The sequence below is a fragment of the Amaranthus tricolor genome, chromosome 6 (genome assembly GCF_026212465.1).
Source record: "Amaranthus tricolor cultivar Red isolate AtriRed21 chromosome 6, ASM2621246v1, whole genome shotgun sequence".
Taxonomy (NCBI): domain Eukaryota; kingdom Viridiplantae; phylum Streptophyta; class Magnoliopsida; order Caryophyllales; family Amaranthaceae; genus Amaranthus; species Amaranthus tricolor.
The window spans coordinates 31,042,283-31,060,793 of record NC_080052.1 but is presented as its reverse complement, the minus strand read 5'-3'; the positions used below and the strand labels follow the sequence as shown (position 1 = coordinate 31,060,793).

General features: G+C 30.5%; 2 protein-coding genes and 1 non-coding gene across 3 annotated transcripts; all 3 read left to right on the top strand.

Moving 5' to 3' along the window:
* Window positions 1-431: 431 nt before the first annotated feature.
* Window positions 432-649, top strand: LOC130816776 (small nucleolar RNA U3). The gene has a single exon (XR_009043315.1). It is a non-coding gene; the product is annotated as a small nucleolar RNA U3 (small nucleolar RNA).
* Window positions 650-1,265: 616 nt separating this feature from the next.
* LOC130815880 (anthocyanidin reductase ((2S)-flavan-3-ol-forming)) lies at window positions 1,266-4,901 on the top strand. The gene is made up of 6 exons (XM_057682392.1): window positions 1,266-1,455; window positions 1,671-1,837; window positions 1,925-2,125; window positions 2,371-2,530; window positions 3,637-3,859; window positions 4,548-4,901. Exons 1-6 carry the CDS (start codon window positions 1,308-1,310, stop codon window positions 4,693-4,695), a joined length of 1,047 nt encoding a protein of 348 aa, XP_057538375.1. The 5' UTR covers window positions 1,266-1,307; the 3' UTR covers window positions 4,696-4,901.
* Window positions 4,902-10,199: 5,298 nt separating this feature from the next.
* LOC130815790 (alpha-farnesene synthase-like) lies at window positions 10,200-16,640 on the top strand. Its single transcript, XM_057682270.1, has 7 exons — window positions 10,200-10,401; window positions 11,577-11,859; window positions 12,595-12,931; window positions 13,831-14,049; window positions 14,910-15,063; window positions 15,577-15,825; window positions 16,170-16,640. The coding sequence occupies exons 1-7, from the start codon at window positions 10,267-10,269 to the stop codon at window positions 16,461-16,463; spliced, it is 1,671 nt and encodes a 556-aa protein (XP_057538253.1). The 5' UTR covers window positions 10,200-10,266; the 3' UTR covers window positions 16,464-16,640.
* The last annotated feature ends 1,871 nt before the right edge of the window (window positions 16,641-18,511 follow it).

Below are 18,511 nucleotides of genomic sequence, written 5' to 3'. Positions count from 1 at the left end.
GTTCTTATTTGAATAAGGCAAGGTAGCCTTAGATTTTAAAAGGTCTATTTGAATTTGATCCAATTTCAGTTTTGATGGAAAATACCAGTATTGTGAGTCATGGATTAATTTATTTGATAATCTAGCTTATACTAACTCACATGGAAAAAGTTACCATGATTGTGCAAGAGCCTCTTGCGCAATAACTATACCAATTAGAAAGCAAGATAAACACATTGTTAATACGCATATATTATTCACATAAAAATATTCAGGGTTTATATTATATTCTCGTTTGAACTTTGAATAGTTGCTTGTTGTACTTTTGTCTTATACAAACCTGATTGATAACAATTTTATGTTCCGAATAATAATGTCAAAGGCAAAACCCACATTGGTAAAAAAATAATCGTAGAATATGTTTATATATAGCTATACTCAGACCACATGGTACGACCTTACTTGAACAGGATCTGTTCTATAGGCTCGTACCTCTGTTTCCTTAAGTTCTAAAGAGACAGGTGACTATGTCTGGTTGATGAATCAGGACCTTGTGATCAGAGCGTGATTAAGTGCTACTGCTGTTCTGTTCGAACTTCAGTGCAGTAGAGGATCGTTCCCTGGCGTCCTAGTAGGGCTTGGGGATGGTCACAAGGTTGTCTGACAGACAATGCATCTTTTTTGGCTCTATTTCGTTTATTTGTGTTTCCTCTGACAGATGGTATGCACAAGTTTACAAAGGTTACAAAACTAAAATATTAACATGCCTTCAAACTATGTTTAAATGATACTTTTTATTTTGCTTTAGTATCTGTGCAGTACCGTTCCCGATAATTTTTGGGCTCTATGCGAAAAGTAAAAAGGGCCCTTATCTAAGTAAAGTTTTGATTATTTTTTCTACAACTATGTAGTTCAATAGTCACGCGCTTAAATGAAAAACCTAATGCTGCAATCTACGCTAGAAAGTACTTTGCAAATACTAATTATCAATTATAAGGATTAACTCAATTCGGGCCCTTTCATAAGCTGAGCCTTACGCGGTTGCACTTCAAAACTACCCTTAGGAACGTCTCTGTATCCGTGCTCGATCCTTGATGCTCGGACATTAGTATGAAATAGCGCAGGGTGTTGCCATGGTATTTGGGCACAGGAAGTGGTGAAAAGTGGTTGTAGACTAGTAGATGTCTGAAAAGTGGTTGGGAAATTTCTGATACTCACCTACTGGTAAGCATTAGATTATTAGATCATTATATATATGAAACACACAAATAAATAAGGCCATCAACATTCTCAATTATCTCAAAATACTGCAAAGAATAGTAAAAAAAATGGATGGAGTAGCCCATCATTGTGATCATCAAGAGAGAAAAGGTAGGAAAGCTTGCATCATAGGGGGTACAGGATTTGTGGCTTCCTTCCTTATCAAATTATTGCTAAACAATGGCTATTCTGTAAACACTACTGTTAGGGACCCTGGTAAGTTGTAATTATTTCTTGCACAAAAAAAGTTATCCACAGGCTATAACCATCAGCTTAAGCTTAAGCTTTTGATTGAGCTGGTTTTATGAATCGTATCAAAAGCCAACATGAAAATAGACACTGGTTAGGGGTGGATGAAATTCACATCTGTGACCTACTGTCATGCTGGCTTATGCACACATAAAGGTTTGATGTGTTGGTGCGTATTGTAGGTAACGAGAACAAGATTTCACACCTATTAGCACTGAAAAGTCGAGGCGACTTGAAAATCTTTAAAGCAAATCTTACTGATGAAGGAAGTTTTGATGCTGCAATTGAAGGTTGTGACATTGTTTTTCTAGTTGCTACCCCTGTCAATTTTGCTTCTGAAGACCCTGAGGTATGCAAGTACAAATGAATAAAAACTGTTCCATGTTTAATTATGAGCATCAAATACTAATCATCCATGTTTATTGAATTCGCGCAGAATGATATGATTAAGCCTGCAGTGCAAGGTGTAGTAAACGTCTTGACAAGCTGCGCGAAGGTGAAGTCTGTGAAACGCGTAGTAATGACTTCATCTGCTGCTGCTGTTTCAATCAATAATCTCACTGGGGATGGACTTGTGATGAATGAGGATAATTGGACTAATGTGGATCTTCTTTACTCTGAAAAGCCACCTCTTTGGGTACATACAAATATGTTTTTCTATGTTCTTTGTTATTATGTAGCGTTGGAAAAATAACCCACATATGATCCCACATCGAAGAATTAAAGACGGACTGACTAAGATATATACATGATGGGCTACTTCTACCAATACTATTTGGTTTCAGCATAGAGTGCGCATACATATTGTGTTCAAGTCCATTACCAAATACATTATATCTAGAACAAGGAATTGGAGTATCATTTTTGTTTGTTTTGTTACAGGGTTACCCTGTGTCTAAGACACTAGCTGAAAGAGCTGCTTGGAAATTTGCAAAAGAAAACAACATTGCTCTCATAACTGTGATACCATCTTTGATTACTGGTGCTTCAGACACCCCTCAAGTCCCTAGTAGCATTGCTCTTGCTTCATGCTTGCTAACAGGTAAAATCAGTCCGTTAAATTTGACTCAACAGGTCATAGATTTATTACTTATAAATTATAGGAAAATTTTCAAAGAAACACCTTATAAAACCAGTTTTTTTTTTGTAAAAAAACACCTTTTAAAATTTTTTTTTGTGAAAAAACACCTTTTAAGAGACTTTATTTAAAAAAAACACCTTAAATCGGTTTCCGGTGACTTTTGTCAACTTTCTGGCATTAACTATGCCATTTGAGCTCAAAAGTCAACGCCAAAAAGTTGACAAAAGTCACCGGAAACTGATTTAAGGTGTTTTTTTTTAATAAAATGTCTCTTAAAAGGTGTTTTTTTTACAAAAAAAAATTTTAAAAGGTGTTTTTTTTACAAAAAACTGGTTTTATAAGGTGTTCTTTGCAAATTTTCCTAAATTATAATTTAATTCTTATAGCAACAAATAGCAAAAACTTATATTTTTAATTTTTGTTAAAATTTAAAGGAAAAATTACTAGCAATAATGTAATATTTTGTTTATTTCCCTACAACAATATTAACTTTTAACTATGAATAATACCAACTTAAGGGGTGTTTTCCTAGAATATCCTCTAACATGTTAAGAAACAAACTATAGGAGATTATATGACAAAATATTGGTAAATTAGCTAATAAACTAAAGCTAACATTATTCTAGGAAAAAAAAACCCCTAAATTGGTGTTATTAATGATTAATCAAAATGGTATTATTGTAGGGAAATTAACGAAATATTGTATTATTCACGGCAATTATTTAAATTTAAAAGTTGCCTTTTCATACCATATTTGGTTGAATAAGAGTTTTTCAAGTTATAATTGTGGAATATTATTTCATTTCAAATAATAAAAATTAATGAGAAAATAACGATTAAACTCAAAAGTATCTCTAAGAAATTCAACAAATTTTTAGAAAAAACAAATAAAGACAAATCCAGTCAAATTAGTCAATTTTTCGAGTCGGGCCCTTACACGTCGATAAATCTCATTCAAAAAAGTTCCAAACCTTCTTAGAAAAAGCAAGTAATTTGTTACAAAATATTTCAAATTGAATTAACATAATAGCCTATGTGTTGAAATTTTGAGTTGATTGGTGTTGTAGGAAATGAGAGCCTTATAAATGGTATGAAGGGTATGCAGTCATTATCCGGTTCAATCTCGCTCACACATGTAGAAGATGTTTGTCGTGCACACATTCATGTAGCAGAGAAAGAATCAGCTTCAGGGCGTTACATCTGTTGTGCTGTAAACACAAATGTTCTTGATCTTGCCAAGTTCCTAGTCAACAAATACCCACACCCCCCCCTATACAATCTTCCCAATGAGTATACTTTCAAAACCCTTCTATATCTTGATTCAACATCTTTACAACATTAATGTTAAACAAAAAATTTTTTGATTCGATACGAAAAAAAAAAATGAAAATTGTGAATTCCTTAATTTAGTGTTTTGAAAACTTAAAAGGAATATGAAATTTGTTCCAATAGAAGCTATGATATGATAAGTACATGATGTTGTCCAAATAGATAGCATTAGGGCGTGATAATTCGTCACATAATTATTCTATAGGCCTATATGTGTGGAAACTGGACACACCCATGACCCACAAACACGTGATTGAGTAATGAATGTTAATTTACGTGTACACTTGATGAGGTTCACTTTTTACCAAAATCATATAGTAGAAGAATTAACCATCAAATACTATATGCAATACGCAACCCACTATTTTAATGATGTGAGATCATTCATACATGTGAAGTATTTTCAACAGATAGATCATAGAGTAAGTCGAAAATATAAGTGCGATATTATTCAGTTTTATATTACAAAAGTAGTGCATATATAACTACATGGGTAAAATAAAAAAATAAATATGAGTTTTTCACATTTTGATGCAAACGACAAATATTAATTTCAATCTTTGAAATGGCATTTCTATATTACATTACAAAGGTGATTAAGTAGGAGAAAAGTGTAATTTTGTTTATGTTTTGTATGCTTAATATATAGGAGTTTTGGAGAGTTTCCATCAAAAGCCAAGTTGATCCTTTCATCTGAGAAGCTAATCAAGGAAGGATTCGAATTCAAATATGGGATTGAAGAAATTTATGAGTCAACAATTGAGTATTTGAAGAGCAAAGGTGTTTTGAAATATTAAAGGGGAAATTATATTTACCATTTTCTGAGCTAATAAACACTTATCTACTCTTTTAAGTACAATATTTTTATTCTATAGTTGGATTTTCTTGTGCATTTTTGCTTACATGACGGTTTCTTAGTTTAAATAAATTATTATCTACAAAATATATTGTCAGTTTGTAAATAATTTGGACACTAAAAGGTTTAGATTAGATTATTTTATAATCACAATGAATCATTAATTTTCTCTTCCGTCTCATTTTGCCACTAAGATTATTTAGTCTGTTACGAAAAAAAATAAAAAAACAAGATATTGAGAAATAAAAATATCCCACATCGGTTAAGTATAAAAAAAACTTATCTATATTGACTATATATGCATGTATTCTTACACTGATTCAACATTGAGCTTGAATTTTGAAAAATATCAAATTTAAGGGTAAAGTGTAAGTAAATTTTATTTAGGATTAAAATAGTGTTAGTAAATGCAAAACCAAATGGACATAGATACTTAGAATTATTTATGGTGAATTTATAATATTTTAAGTGTGTCAAAATAAAATTTTTAAGTGGGTCAAAATAAAATTATTAAAAATAAAATTAAGTTATTTTCCTTTTTTTTAATAGTATGTGGCCAAATTTATGAAATTTAATAAGTAAAAAATGTTAAAAGTTTTAAATTCAAGTGTGGTCGATTGACCCCGAAGCCACGTGTGTGACTTCCGCCACTGACTGAAATAATTAGCCATATATGTGATTCCGCCACTCATTAAAGGTGTTCATTCAGTTTCGTCGTATTGATTTTCGATTAGGTGTTTTAAGTCGTTTTCAAATTGAGTTTTGTTTCCATATTGTTTTTTACATCATTGTAAATCATTTTTAAAGTTAAGTCAAAATTGGATTTCGTTACAAGGTCGGATAAATTTCAGATCATCGGGTCTTTTTTAAACACCTCGACTTTTAGTATAATAATTTTTCAATAAACTAAAAAATAACTATTATTTATATTTTTCATGAATAATAATTATGAAAAAAAAAATTTCCGGGGAAAATATTTTTCATCTCTAGTTACTGTAATAGCTTAGTTTTTTCATAAATAATTTCATCTGTAGTTGTTGACTTTGGTTTTCTTATAGTACTCTAATTGTTGTTATATCCCTCCGTTTTTTATAAATGCAACATTAAGATTTCATGCAACCAAATTAATATTTAAATTATTAATATTTTTAATTACACATAAAAAAAATTATAAAAAAATTAATATCAAAATAAAATTTTAATTTGATAGGAATAGGATAAGATAGACAATTAGGTACGTAAATTATATAGTCACACTATTATTTCAGTACTAATTGTTCTATATCTTTTCATTCTCATTTTTTCTCTTTTTTCAAGCACTTTTCTCTTTTGACCTCTAATAATAAAAATAGCAATGAACTACATTTGTTGCTCACAACAATATAATATATTTTTAGTGGGACATATTTAGTGACATTTAATTTAATTGTCACTACTTTAAATTTCAAATTGTATATATAGTGAATTTAGTAATATTATTAGACTCTTTAGTAGCATAATAAAAATTATACTAAAGTTTTTTGTGACATAGAATCTAATGACATTTCTCTTGAGTGTCACTATAGACTATGGTAACAATTACATATGTCACTAAAGACCAAACAAAGTGTCACTAAATAACTTTATAGTGAAATTTAAAATAAAAATCACTAATTATTACACTAAAAATATAAATCAATGATATTTTTTTAATTTCATTAAATCATATGTTGCGAAAAGTTAATTTAAGGTAGTGGCTATATAAGGGGAGTAGCGACGAAAAAGAGTGAATCATTATAAAAGTGGTCATTAAGATAATTCATTGAAAAATCGTCTCAATCTAAGAATAACTTACAAATTAAAAATAGTTGATGAATAGCACTAGAATTTTTAAAAAGAAAACGAAGAAAATATTATATTAGTCTCTACATAAATGCACTCATATTTGGAATAATGTACGAATTCACAATGCAAATTATATAATGGTTTCTCTACATCAGAAGATAAACATATTTTTGTTTAAACATTTATCACGTGTATTATTTCCACAAAATAGAGAATAATAGAAAGAAACGAAGTGAGTACGTAAAACATTTTAAAAAAAAATCTGACTTAAATATTCTTGAGGTTGAGCTTTTCTAACTTTCTAATGGGCCCATCACCCATGTATGATGTATCACTTTCTAATTCAGAGCGATAGAGTCCCACTCACAAAAATTGATCGCACCAAAGGAAATTTCGAGCCATCCACCATATAATATCTATATACTTCCTCCGTTCCATAATATTTGCTACATTTTCTATTTTTGTCAATTTCATATTAGTTGTTACATTTTCGTTTTTAGTAATAAAACAATCATTTAAAGTTCTACCTACCCCTATTTTTATCCTACTCTATACTTTATACTTTATAATAAAATATATACTATACTCTATAAAGTAACCTAACAACCTATTTTTTCTTTTTCTTTTTCAATTAACAATAATAAAATACTATACTCTATAAAGTAAACAATCAGCTACAGTGTAGGTCAATCACTTTTCTTAATTCCCGTGCCCATGCAAATGTAGTATCAATTATGAAACGGAGGAAGTATGTATTTATATTGTTTAATATATTTATGTATATAATATCAAATAAAAATAAATTATAGACTAATGAAAAGAAACTAAAAGAATATCTAAAATGTTTATAGAAAAAAAAAAAACTAACTAATGTTCTTGAGGTTTAGCTTTTCAACTTTTTTATGGGCGTTGTGATATTTCTCCGATTAAAGTTATTATAAATAATCAATCAACAAATTTTCTTAGAGATCATATTTTTAAAAGATGTATTTCAAGCTCAACCCATTAAATATTAATACCTACTTATCATATTTTTAATACCTACTTACATTATTCTTAATGTTTACTTATCTTATCCTTAATGCATACTTTCAATATCTTAAATGGCTACTTACATCATTCTTAATGTCTACTTATAATATTTTCAAAAATATATAATGAACTGGCCCATTTAGAAATGATCTCTCACAAGAATTTGTGATAATTAATAGCGCTTTATTGAGGCAGTCTCACGACCTCAATTGACTAGCCCCAACTATTTTTTAAAAAATAGTTATATTTATTTTTTAAAAAAAAAAAAACACTTCGTCAGAGTTTAATTTTTTTTAATGTATTTTTACTAACGTATCGTTTGTATGCATGATACTCAGTTACTCACACTGAGACGGTTTTATAAAAGACCGGTTAACGTTGTTTCATAATAAAGTCTCACTCATAGAATTGGTGGCCTTATCTTTAATTTGCGATTGTGGTTAGTGAGTAGTGAGTACAATTGGTTCTCCTGTCATTGTTTTCTACTTTTCTGCCTTCTCTATCTCAAGAAATTTTTTTCTTTTTCAGTCATATTAAATTTACTTTTGTTTTTAGTTTTAGTAATAATTTATATTTTTTATTTAATTTTAGGGATATCTACATGGTATCATAAATTTTTGTGAAAATTCAGTGGTAACAAATATTAAAAAAAATTCCACAAAATAGCATTGTATTTTTGAAATTTCACAATTTAACGTGTAATCCAATGTTTTTCAGGCATTAATATTACGACAACTTAAATTCTAAAAGTACAATGCTATTTTTTGTGGAATATTTTTTAAGATTTGCTACCAGCCCTTTCACAAAAGTTCATTGCTACTTTGTAGAATATCCCTTAATTTTATTTATTATCTTTTAGTTTTCCTAAATATCTATGAGATAAATTTATCACAAAAACTTGGGTGAGACCATTTCACTTATAAGACGCGTCTTATTGAGCCAACCCAATTGTATATATATACCAATTTTACAAATTAAAACGTCAATTTTAATAGTTAAAAGACCAATTTGAAGATTTAAAAAACCAATTTTAAAAATTTAAAATCGAAATTTTAAGTCATGAAATTTGACAGTTTTAAGACTTAAGAGGTCAATCTTAATACTTAAAAAACCAATTTTAAGACTTAAAAGACCAATTGCAAGACTTTAAATTCTCATTTTAACTTTATAATAGAATGACTCAAACATTAAAGTTGATATTAAAAACTTTAAAATTGATCTTTTAAGTCTTAAAAATAAATTCTTCAATGTTAAAATTGTCATTTTAAGTCTTAAAATTAATATATCAAAATATTTTAAGAAAATTATTGGGGCCAATTGCACTCGTATAGGAGAGTATCTATAAATTATTGGCACTAAATGTTTGAATTCTCTTACTCTTATCATGTTGATTTTGTGGCTTGCAAAATTCCAATTACCTCAAGGTTGATAAAAAGCCATTTTTAATTGGATCCTTTTCAGACTTTGCCAGTTCTATCTAGCAATTACAAGCCAAATAGCATTGGTTTTGCCTAACGCCTACAGTTGTTACAGACTTAAAGCCTTATTTGATAATTGATACTAAATAGTAAAAATGATAATAAAAAAATTATCGAAATTTTGGTTGTAATATTTTTTGATAAACTTAATGACCAAGCTTACTCTCCTTCAATAATCTTATTTTCTTTACAAAATTTATTTCAATGCGTTATAATTTGAACATGTTGGTGGTAATAGAAAATTGTGAGAAAAAACTTTTTATGATCAAATTTTCATTATTATAAAAATGACATCATACATATCATTAAAATTTATACTTTAATCATTTTTATTACCACCAATTAGTACTATTAACCAAACAGACCGTTAGAGTCAAGATAATGCGGACATGAATTCTCAAAGACGCTTAACCTACTCAAGTGTTAATTTTGTTGTTGTGCAACAATCAATCAAAAACAATCTCTTTATTCGTATTATAGTTAACAAGGATAAAGTTGTGTACATTTGACCATCTTAAATTACACCTTAAATGAGAGTCAGTTAATAAAATTGAGATAATAAAATATTTTTATTGATATTTCTAAATAATAAACTATTGTAGTAGCTTTTACGAGACAAATAAACGTTACATGTCACGTAATAGTGAATTTAACACTATGTAAATTAAGAAAACATGTCTTCTTTTTTTGATTTTAAATAGGGGCTGAGCTGCCTTGATGTCCCTTTCCCTTATTATGTCTGCTGAAACAACGTAAGCTACTTATTTTTCTCCTCTTTCGTTTACATTGGCTTTTGAATCTATTATACTCCATCCGTCCTAGATTTAAAGTAAAAGAAAAATTATCAATTTTAAAAAATTAATAATAAATGAAGAGAAAATGAATGAATTGTGTCGATAAAATTAAAAGAAAGTTATAATATATTCATGAGATTAAAAGAAAGTAAAATGCTATTGTTCAAAAATAACAATAATGTAAAATAATTGAAATAAATCAAAATGATAATTAACACAAAATGAGAGCGACGTACAAAATATGACGGTAGGGTCTTGGTCTCGTTTCTATATAAAGTAGCATTACCCTTGCTGGTTCTTTATCAAAATAAAGTTAATTTATTTATACACCACATCATAAATAATCTATCTTTTTTATAATTTTAATTCATACTTGGTCTAATTATGGCTAATACAAACCACACACAAAATCAACAACAACTAGACCAATGTGGCTTAATTCATGAACGTCGAAGTGCTCACTATAAGCCCAACATTTGGAGCTATGATTTTGTTCAATCCCTTACCACTAAATTTAGCGTAAGTATACTATTAATTTTGAGTAATTGCTGTTATTACAGTGTGAAAGAACCAACTCAATCAAAACTTAAGTTGATGGTTGAGACTCCATGATAGATATTGGGCACAAAGGGTTGATAACAACTCCAACAACATCCACACCAAGATCATTTAGGCAAAACAATCAACCAAACCAAGATTAAACCCTAACTCACTTCGATCACCAATAATAACCAACAATGAGCATCAAAAGACAAACAATAATGAACAATAGCCAATAACAACACACAAGGATTTTTATGTGGAAAACTCCTTCGGTGTGAAGGATAAAAATCACGGAACTAGTCAAGGGAGTCCACCCAAGTCACTCTTATTATAATAAAATGAGAGTACAAGCACCAATTGCAATCCAATAGAGTGCACTACCCACCATCAACCATCAACTACAAGAGAAATACAATCAAAGAAGAAAAATGAAGAGAATTTCACCAAAAACAAATACACCCTACTTCCTCACTCTCTCCTTTTCTACTGTTTTGTACTCTTGATTTTTTTTGGCGCCTATTGCTGCCCCCTTTTATAGCTGTTCCAACATCATTTTTTTAAGTTAAAAAGTAGATAAAACAAATACACCCTCAAAGCTTCCAAGAGAAGCTAACCACATTATAATAAGTACACCCAAAAAAATATTATAAATCACAAAATGGGCTGGATACCCAACAATATGTTACATACTTTAATACGTTCCCTCGTACAAGATTCTTTTGGGTAGAAATGTAGATGCAGTACATGCTCCTCATATTTGGCGTTGAATATTTCTCTTCAAATGAAGGGCGACTAGGATTCAAACTCACAACTTCTTGTCACGCTGACTTTTGATATCATATCAAGGAATAATTAACTTAACTAAAAATTTAAGCTGATGGATGAAGTTCCCTTGATATATTATATAGTTACTACCAGATTTAGTAAATAAACTCTACATTTGAGTTGAAAATTTTTACTTTCTGGCCACTTCAGCTAGAATTTTGACTTCGACTTTTTAAAAAAATGAACGTTCATCGAAAATGGAGTACTCTCTACCTTCATTTAGACCAAGAGTAACACAAATATAACATTATTTTATTTTTAATGTTTTTTTTTGAATTTTTGGGTAGTGTAAAAAGCTCTATAGTAACATGATGTTGTTTGTGCAGGGTAAAACTTATGAAGACCAAGTTGAGAAGCTGAAAAGTAGGTTTATGCAATATTTAAGTTGCGTACCTGAGTCATCAAAGCCATATATTGTTGAAAACATAAGGAAACTTGGTTTAGCAAATATGTTCCATATGGAAATCAAGCTTGTTCTTGATTCCATTTTTTTCAATTTGAACAACAATAATAATGCTGGTCGTTTTGAAGAGGATGATGATGATATGCTAGCTACTATTGCTCTACAATTTAGGCTTCTTCGACACTATGGATATAGTGTTTCATATGGTGATCATCTTGACGAGATCACTTTGATTTATAATTCTTTAATTTTAAATTATAATAAATTATATTAAAATAACTAATTTAATCATGCGTATTATTTATCGTTAATTCATAAAACATTCCGCATAATGTTTGCAAAAAATAAATAAATATACTAGGAGGTTTGGTTTCTATTTTAGGTATAATGCAACTAATAGATACATATACTTTTCTATTGAAGTTGATAAGTTTACCTGACACAAGCTCACTCAACTTTAATACTTTTCTATATATTGGCAAAGATAAAATTTGACTTGTGAGGTATTTTGGTTATAAATTATTTTAACTATATTTTTGAGTAATAAAATCTTTTTATTTTTTATTTGATATTTTTTCTAATTTTTATAGTTGCTACACTTCTGTTTTTTACGCTATTTAATACACGATTTTAATTTTTAATATTTTTAATTTCATAAGATAAAAAATTCTAAAAAGTTCTTATTATGAAAATATGCATTAAGACGAATTAAATAAGGTTTCACTTGACTATATTTTACATTATACATGAAGAAATATATACCAAATAAGATAGAGTTGATGAACAGTTGAACACTAATTGCTTCAAAGCAACTATTAAAATTTAAAACTGAGAGGAAGTATGAAAGTTATAAGCCAATTATTCTCATCTAAAAGTCTTGACTTCGCTTTAAAGTGAATCGTATAGAAATGATTAAGCTGAATATTTATTTTTTTTCTCAGATGTGTTTGTTGATTACATTGACAAAGTCAATCTTCTTCTCAAACAAACACCATATTCAAAACGCAACTCTAGAGGAATACTGGAGCTGTTTGAAGCTTCTCATCTAGCTGTAGAAGAAGATGAAGAGCTTATGATGATAAAAGCCAAGGCTTTTTCCTACCATGCTTCGCATGATCAGCTTCCATGCCATTGGAAAACAATGTGGTTTGATGTGAGGCAACAAATTCATGCTTATGAAGTGGACGATAATCACAATAACATTTTGCTTGAATTAGCTAGGCTCAATTTTAACATTGTTCAAGCCATTCACCTACAAGATCTTAAAGAAATGTCCAGGTTAGAAAATACTCATCCGTCCCTTTAAATTTACTACATTACATGATATGCTAGCTTCAGAGTTAATAGTTTTAGATCATGTAAGTGTATCAAATTTAAAGGAACAGAACTAGAAGTTACCTACTATATTCTCTACAACAAGTCTTGAATGAGAACGTTTCATCATGAGATAGACACATATAAATAGCCTATTAGTAAAAAAAATTAAAAAATTGAATTCACACATATACAATTACCTGTTTTTTTTAAATAGTTTGGGCTGACCCAATAAAGTTGTCTTACGGTGAGACGGTCTCAATAAAGAATTAGTCTGTTTTCTATGTTCCTTAAATTACTTTGCTACAATTGAGTACATTTATTTTTATTAATTTATAATGAAAAAATAAAACAAAAATAGATGGATTAGATATAAAATAGAGATAAAAAAAAAGTTTGTAAATAAAAATAATAAAGAGAATTTTGACACTATTACCAAATATAGAAATTTGAAAATAAAAAGAATCCAAAATGTATAGTGTAGAAATTATAAAAGAACAATACATAGAGTGTCGTTATGAGATTTTTAATGGTTCAAAAACGACTAATATGAAATTTTAATCATGTAGGGACCCTAATAAGAAATAAAACAATATTAGGACCCTAAAGCTATGCAAGAATTTGACAATTTTTTACATGGTTTATATTATGATAGTGACGGCTCTAATGTTATATAAATTTCTAAGTCAATTACCTTAATTTGTAAATTATCATAAAAAGACAAATTAAATACTAATAAAATAAATAAAACAAAAAAATAAATTAAAATCTTTAAAGCCCCACCCTATTAGTCTTTTTCATGAGGGTGATTTCCCACCATTATTGATTTAGACCACTTCCTAATGTTAGTATGTCTTCATCAGGTGGTGGAAAAGTCTTGGACTGATAGAAAACATAAGTTTCACGAGAGACAGATTAGTAGAAAGTTTCCTGTGGACGGTTGGAGTTGCGTGTGAATCACAACATTCGCTTCTAAGGAAATGCCTTACAAAAGTTGTACTGTTTGTTCTTGTTCTTGACGATGCTTACGATATATATGGTTCATTTGAAGAACTTGAGTATTTCACCAAGATTGTGGAGAGGTATATATGTTTCTGAATGCATTTATGCCATTGATTAAATATATCAAAGTTGTTAATCTGAATATAATCACGATTTACGATTCTACGTTAAATTTGAAGGACATTTTACAATCAAATTGTAAAATTGAAATGTAATAATCATACATATTGGCAAAGATTTTAGCAATATTGACATCCATATGTGTAGTCCATTGAAAAGACTTAATGATTATATATTGCATGGGATATCTTAAAAAAATAGAAAATCTGATATAGAATAATACCACCGACAACTTTGTTTTTCATCTAATTTAGAGTATCTCGGAACCGGAAGGTTCTGAATATGTTCAACATGTTCGACTGCACAGAGCCTAAAAAAATTAGGAGCCTAATATTAAATTATTTAGTATATCTTAAGTGTTTAAAAATACAAATTTGTACGAAAAATATCATAATTTTTAAAGTTGCATAAGACTTTCATAAATTTGTCAACTTTTGCTCCCCTGTTTGGATACTATGTTTTGTCAAAGAGCATTTTAGTGATAAAATAAAATAATTTTTTTTGAGATGATAAAATAAATTAACTTTAATGGACACGTACATATTTAGATTTAGATAGTTTGTAATACTATGAATACTAAAAAGGAAGGAAAATGATTTGTCCCATATTGAAAGGTACAACAAACTTATAGCTTAATAAATAATGATTTTGGAAACTAGAATCTAATTTCTAGGTTCACTTCATACATACCTTTAATCTAGCTTTATACATTTTGTATTATTCCCAAAATACAAAATAATTCTTTTCATTTATTTTTGTTTGTTTGTCTATAATTACTTTTAGCTGATCTCATTGTGGTTGTCCTTCTGTTGATATAAAGATGGAATTATGGTGATCAAGACGGTGAACAACTTCCAGATTGCTTGAAGTTATGCTTTGAAGCACTAGCAACAACTTGTCATCAAATTGCTTTTGATATTCTCAATGAAAAAGGCTGGAATTATGACATTGTTATAGATTTCTTGAAAATGGCAGTAAGTCACCACCCTATTTTCACATATATATATCTTCTTGTTATTAGTTCAAAATTTGATTGAGAATATATATAGGCGGATCTACATTAGAAACGTGGATCACAACCCACTCAAAAATTACAAAAATATATAGTTTTTATGGAGTATTTTGCTCACAAATTTATTTTAAGTTCTATGTTTTAAGTCAAATTGAGAATTGGGCTAGACATAACAAAATGCAAATATCCTAAAATTTTAATAATATTGATTATTGAGCCCTAATTTGAATTATTATTGTGATTTTAATATAAAAATTATTCGCCACCTCATTTAAATTTTGGCTTCGCTTATAATGGATACTTCAAGATATCTCTATGGTCTATATACCTTATCAAAATTAAGACAATAATTAGCTTAAGCTAATAATTGACGTCATATGCTTTCAATTGCATATATTAATTAATTAATTAGTTTAAACGACCATATGACATTCTATTTAATTCTCACGAAGTGTGGATGTTTTGTTTGGTGCAGTGGGCTGATTTTTGCAAAGCATTGTTACAAGAAGCTTGGTGGTATAAGAAACGGCATATACCATCACTAGAAGATTATCTGAAATGTGCATGGATTACATCTTCTGGTTCTTTGCTTTCCCTTATTGCTTTTCTGTGTACAGCTGATGGGAAATCAGAAGATCTTAAGAATAAGTGGGAAGATAGTCAACACCTCATTTACTACACTTCACTTGTTATTCGACTCTTGAATGATCAAGGAACTTCGGATGTAAGCATATACACTTACACACCTTAATAGTATTTCATGATCATCTGAAATTATAGTTTTGTATTATAGTTTTGTCTCAACATTTATTTCATGAGTTTTTGTATTATAGTTTTGTCTCAACATTAGCTTTATTATACATCCAAATAGTGGCCGTGTAAAAACTCAATGATCATAACAAGAGTCAACATTATTATTATTCAATAAATTATTTATTAAGTTCACATTAATATAGAACCTTTTTATTAAGATCGATAAATACTATTTTACTGTGGATTAAGTCTACACAAATTAAAACTAACATATCATCTAATTAACTTCTCACAAATATTCTTTATGTTTGACAGGCGGAGTTTGAGAGGGGAGATGCATATTCATCCATCTTGTGTTACATGGAAGAAGAAAATGTAGCGGAAGCAATAGCGAGGAAACACATAAAAGAAATGATAGTAAGTGCTTGGAGTAAGATTAACATGGAGTTATTAAGAGCATCTTCGGAGCAACAAGCATTTGTGAATCTTGTTATAAACACTGCACGAGTTTGCCATTTCATATACCAAAAAGGAGATGGTTTTAGTGTCCAAGATGGTCATACTAAGAACAAGATCAAGCTTTTACTTATTCAACCTATTCAACTTTGAAAACATGCACTATTCACGCTGTTAGATTGTGTATTAACAGTTATTGTATTATAGTTATTCATATAGGTCAGTTATTGTATTAGTGGAGATTAGTGGAGCAGTTACCTTAAGCTTTTCTGTATATATTATCATCATCATCATTGAATAATAGATATAGAACAATAATCAGAAAAACACAGAAACTTTAAAAACAAAATTCTCGGTGTTTAACCGGAAATCATGGTATCAAAGCAGCAACGATTCCGAATCGTTTTTGCAGCTTCATCATTTACCATTAACATACCTAAAATCTAAACATGGCAGACGAATCAAGAACTGTCGTAGCACCAGACCAACCGGTCACAATGGGACAGTTGTTGCAACTGTTAAACAGTTAAACCCCAACAAACCACCCACCGAAACCAGCACACATACCCTCCTAATCTCAGAGAAATTAACAAACCAAAATTACGCAAAATGGTCCAGGCTGATGCACTTAGCCATTAGTGGACGAGATCGTCTCAATCACATCATCGACGACCCCCCGTCCACAACTGACCCAGCGTACAACCAATAGATCAGGAGCGACTCGGTTGTTATCTCGTGGATTCTGGAGAATATAGAGTCTGATCTAGTTAATCAGTATCTCGATTTCCCGATAGCCAAAATGTTGTGGCAAGGGATTTAGACACTCTACAGCAGTGGGAGAGATGGCCTGCAAATTTTCGGTTTAACAGTCAAGGCAAATAAAATCCAGCAAGGAACAGACACAATCGAGGCATATTACAGTAAGCTTCTCGTGGTATGGAAGGAAATCGACAGAAGACAACCAAACCCAATGAAAGACCCAGGTGATATCATTGTTTATAATCAATTGATTCAAAAAAACAGATTATACCAATTTTTAGCCGGAATCCATCAAACTTTTGATAAAGATAGGCGAGATCTCTTACTGTTAGATCCACTCCCCACAGTGGAGGAAGCGTATGCAAGTATTAGGAGGGAGGTATTAAGGCGGGGAATCATGAAAATGGAGCCCTCATTAGATCTAGAATCATCGGGCTCCGGTGGAGTCTTTACGGCCAAAGGAAAGACTTACCGGCAGGAAGATGACAAATCTCACCTCAAATGCACCTACTGTGGAGGAACAAGGCACACGCGAAGTGAGTGCTTCAAACTCGTTGGCTACCCTGAATGGTGGCCGGATCCGAAGAAAAAAGGGGAAAAAAGACAAACCCACTTCTCCGATCACAACCGGACCGGTAGAGCAGCAGTGGGATGTAGTACTGATGAACCCCCATCAATGGAGGAAAAAGGAAAACAAGGGGCAGCCATGAACAGTACAAGTATCGAAGGAGGAGGAAGAGCTCTCCTCTCAGACAGAAACGGCGCTCAGACAAGAGAAGGAAGATTAGGGTTAAGGAGAAGGGGGTGTGGAAATGGTGCCTCCCAACCCTTTATAAAGGGGAAGGGACGTGCCCTTTTGCCCAAATCCCACACACATTCTTCCTGTCTTAATATGTCATCCTTTTGTGAGCAGGGTTGGATTTTCGATTGTGGGGCCACAGATTCCATGTCATTCGACCCGAGTGATTTTTTTACTCATGACAATCCCAAGAAAAATATTATTAAAACCGCAAATGAGGAAGGGATAAAAGTGAGCGGAGCCAGAACTATTTCCTTAACAAATAACCTCACTTTAAAAAATTGTCTATTTGTACCTGACCTATCACATAAATTATTGTCAGTAAGTCAGCTTACGAGAGATCTTAATTATACGGTTCTCATGAAACCCGATTGTTGTATTGTGCAGGATGCTTAGATAGGGAGAATTATTGGGCGTGCTATTGAAAGAGATGGATTGTACTATTTGGACGAGGAGACTCAAAAAGGCAAAGCGGCACTTGTTCGCGGGCCAGAGGAAAGGCAACTATGGCATCGACGTCTGGGACATCTATCTATAGGGTACTTAGAAAAACTTTTTCCTAATTTTGTAGGAATAAAACCTGAGTTTAAGTGTGAAACATATATTCTTGAAAAAAGTCACAAACACTCATATTTTAACAGAT

Bases quoted from the DNA above. Each gene is read 5' to 3' on its own strand.
- LOC130815880 (XM_057682392.1), top strand. From the start codon at position 1,308: ATGGATGGAGTAGCCCATCATTGTGATCATCAAGAGAGAAAAGGTAGG. The intron at 1,838-1,924 runs GTATGCAAGTAC...GAATTCGCGCAG, and splicing joins TTGCTTCTGAAGACCCTGAG to AATGATATGATTAAGCCTGC. The intron at 2,126-2,370 runs GTACATACAAAT...GTTTTGTTACAG, and splicing joins CTGAAAAGCCACCTCTTTGG to GGTTACCCTGTGTCTAAGAC.
- LOC130815790 (XM_057682270.1), top strand. From the start codon at position 10,267: ATGGCTAATACAAACCACACACAAAATCAACAACAACTAGACCAATGT. The intron at 15,064-15,576 runs GTAAGTCACCAC...TGTTTGGTGCAG, and splicing joins TAGATTTCTTGAAAATGGCA to TGGGCTGATTTTTGCAAAGC. The intron at 15,826-16,169 runs GTAAGCATATAC...TATGTTTGACAG, and splicing joins ATGATCAAGGAACTTCGGAT to GCGGAGTTTGAGAGGGGAGA.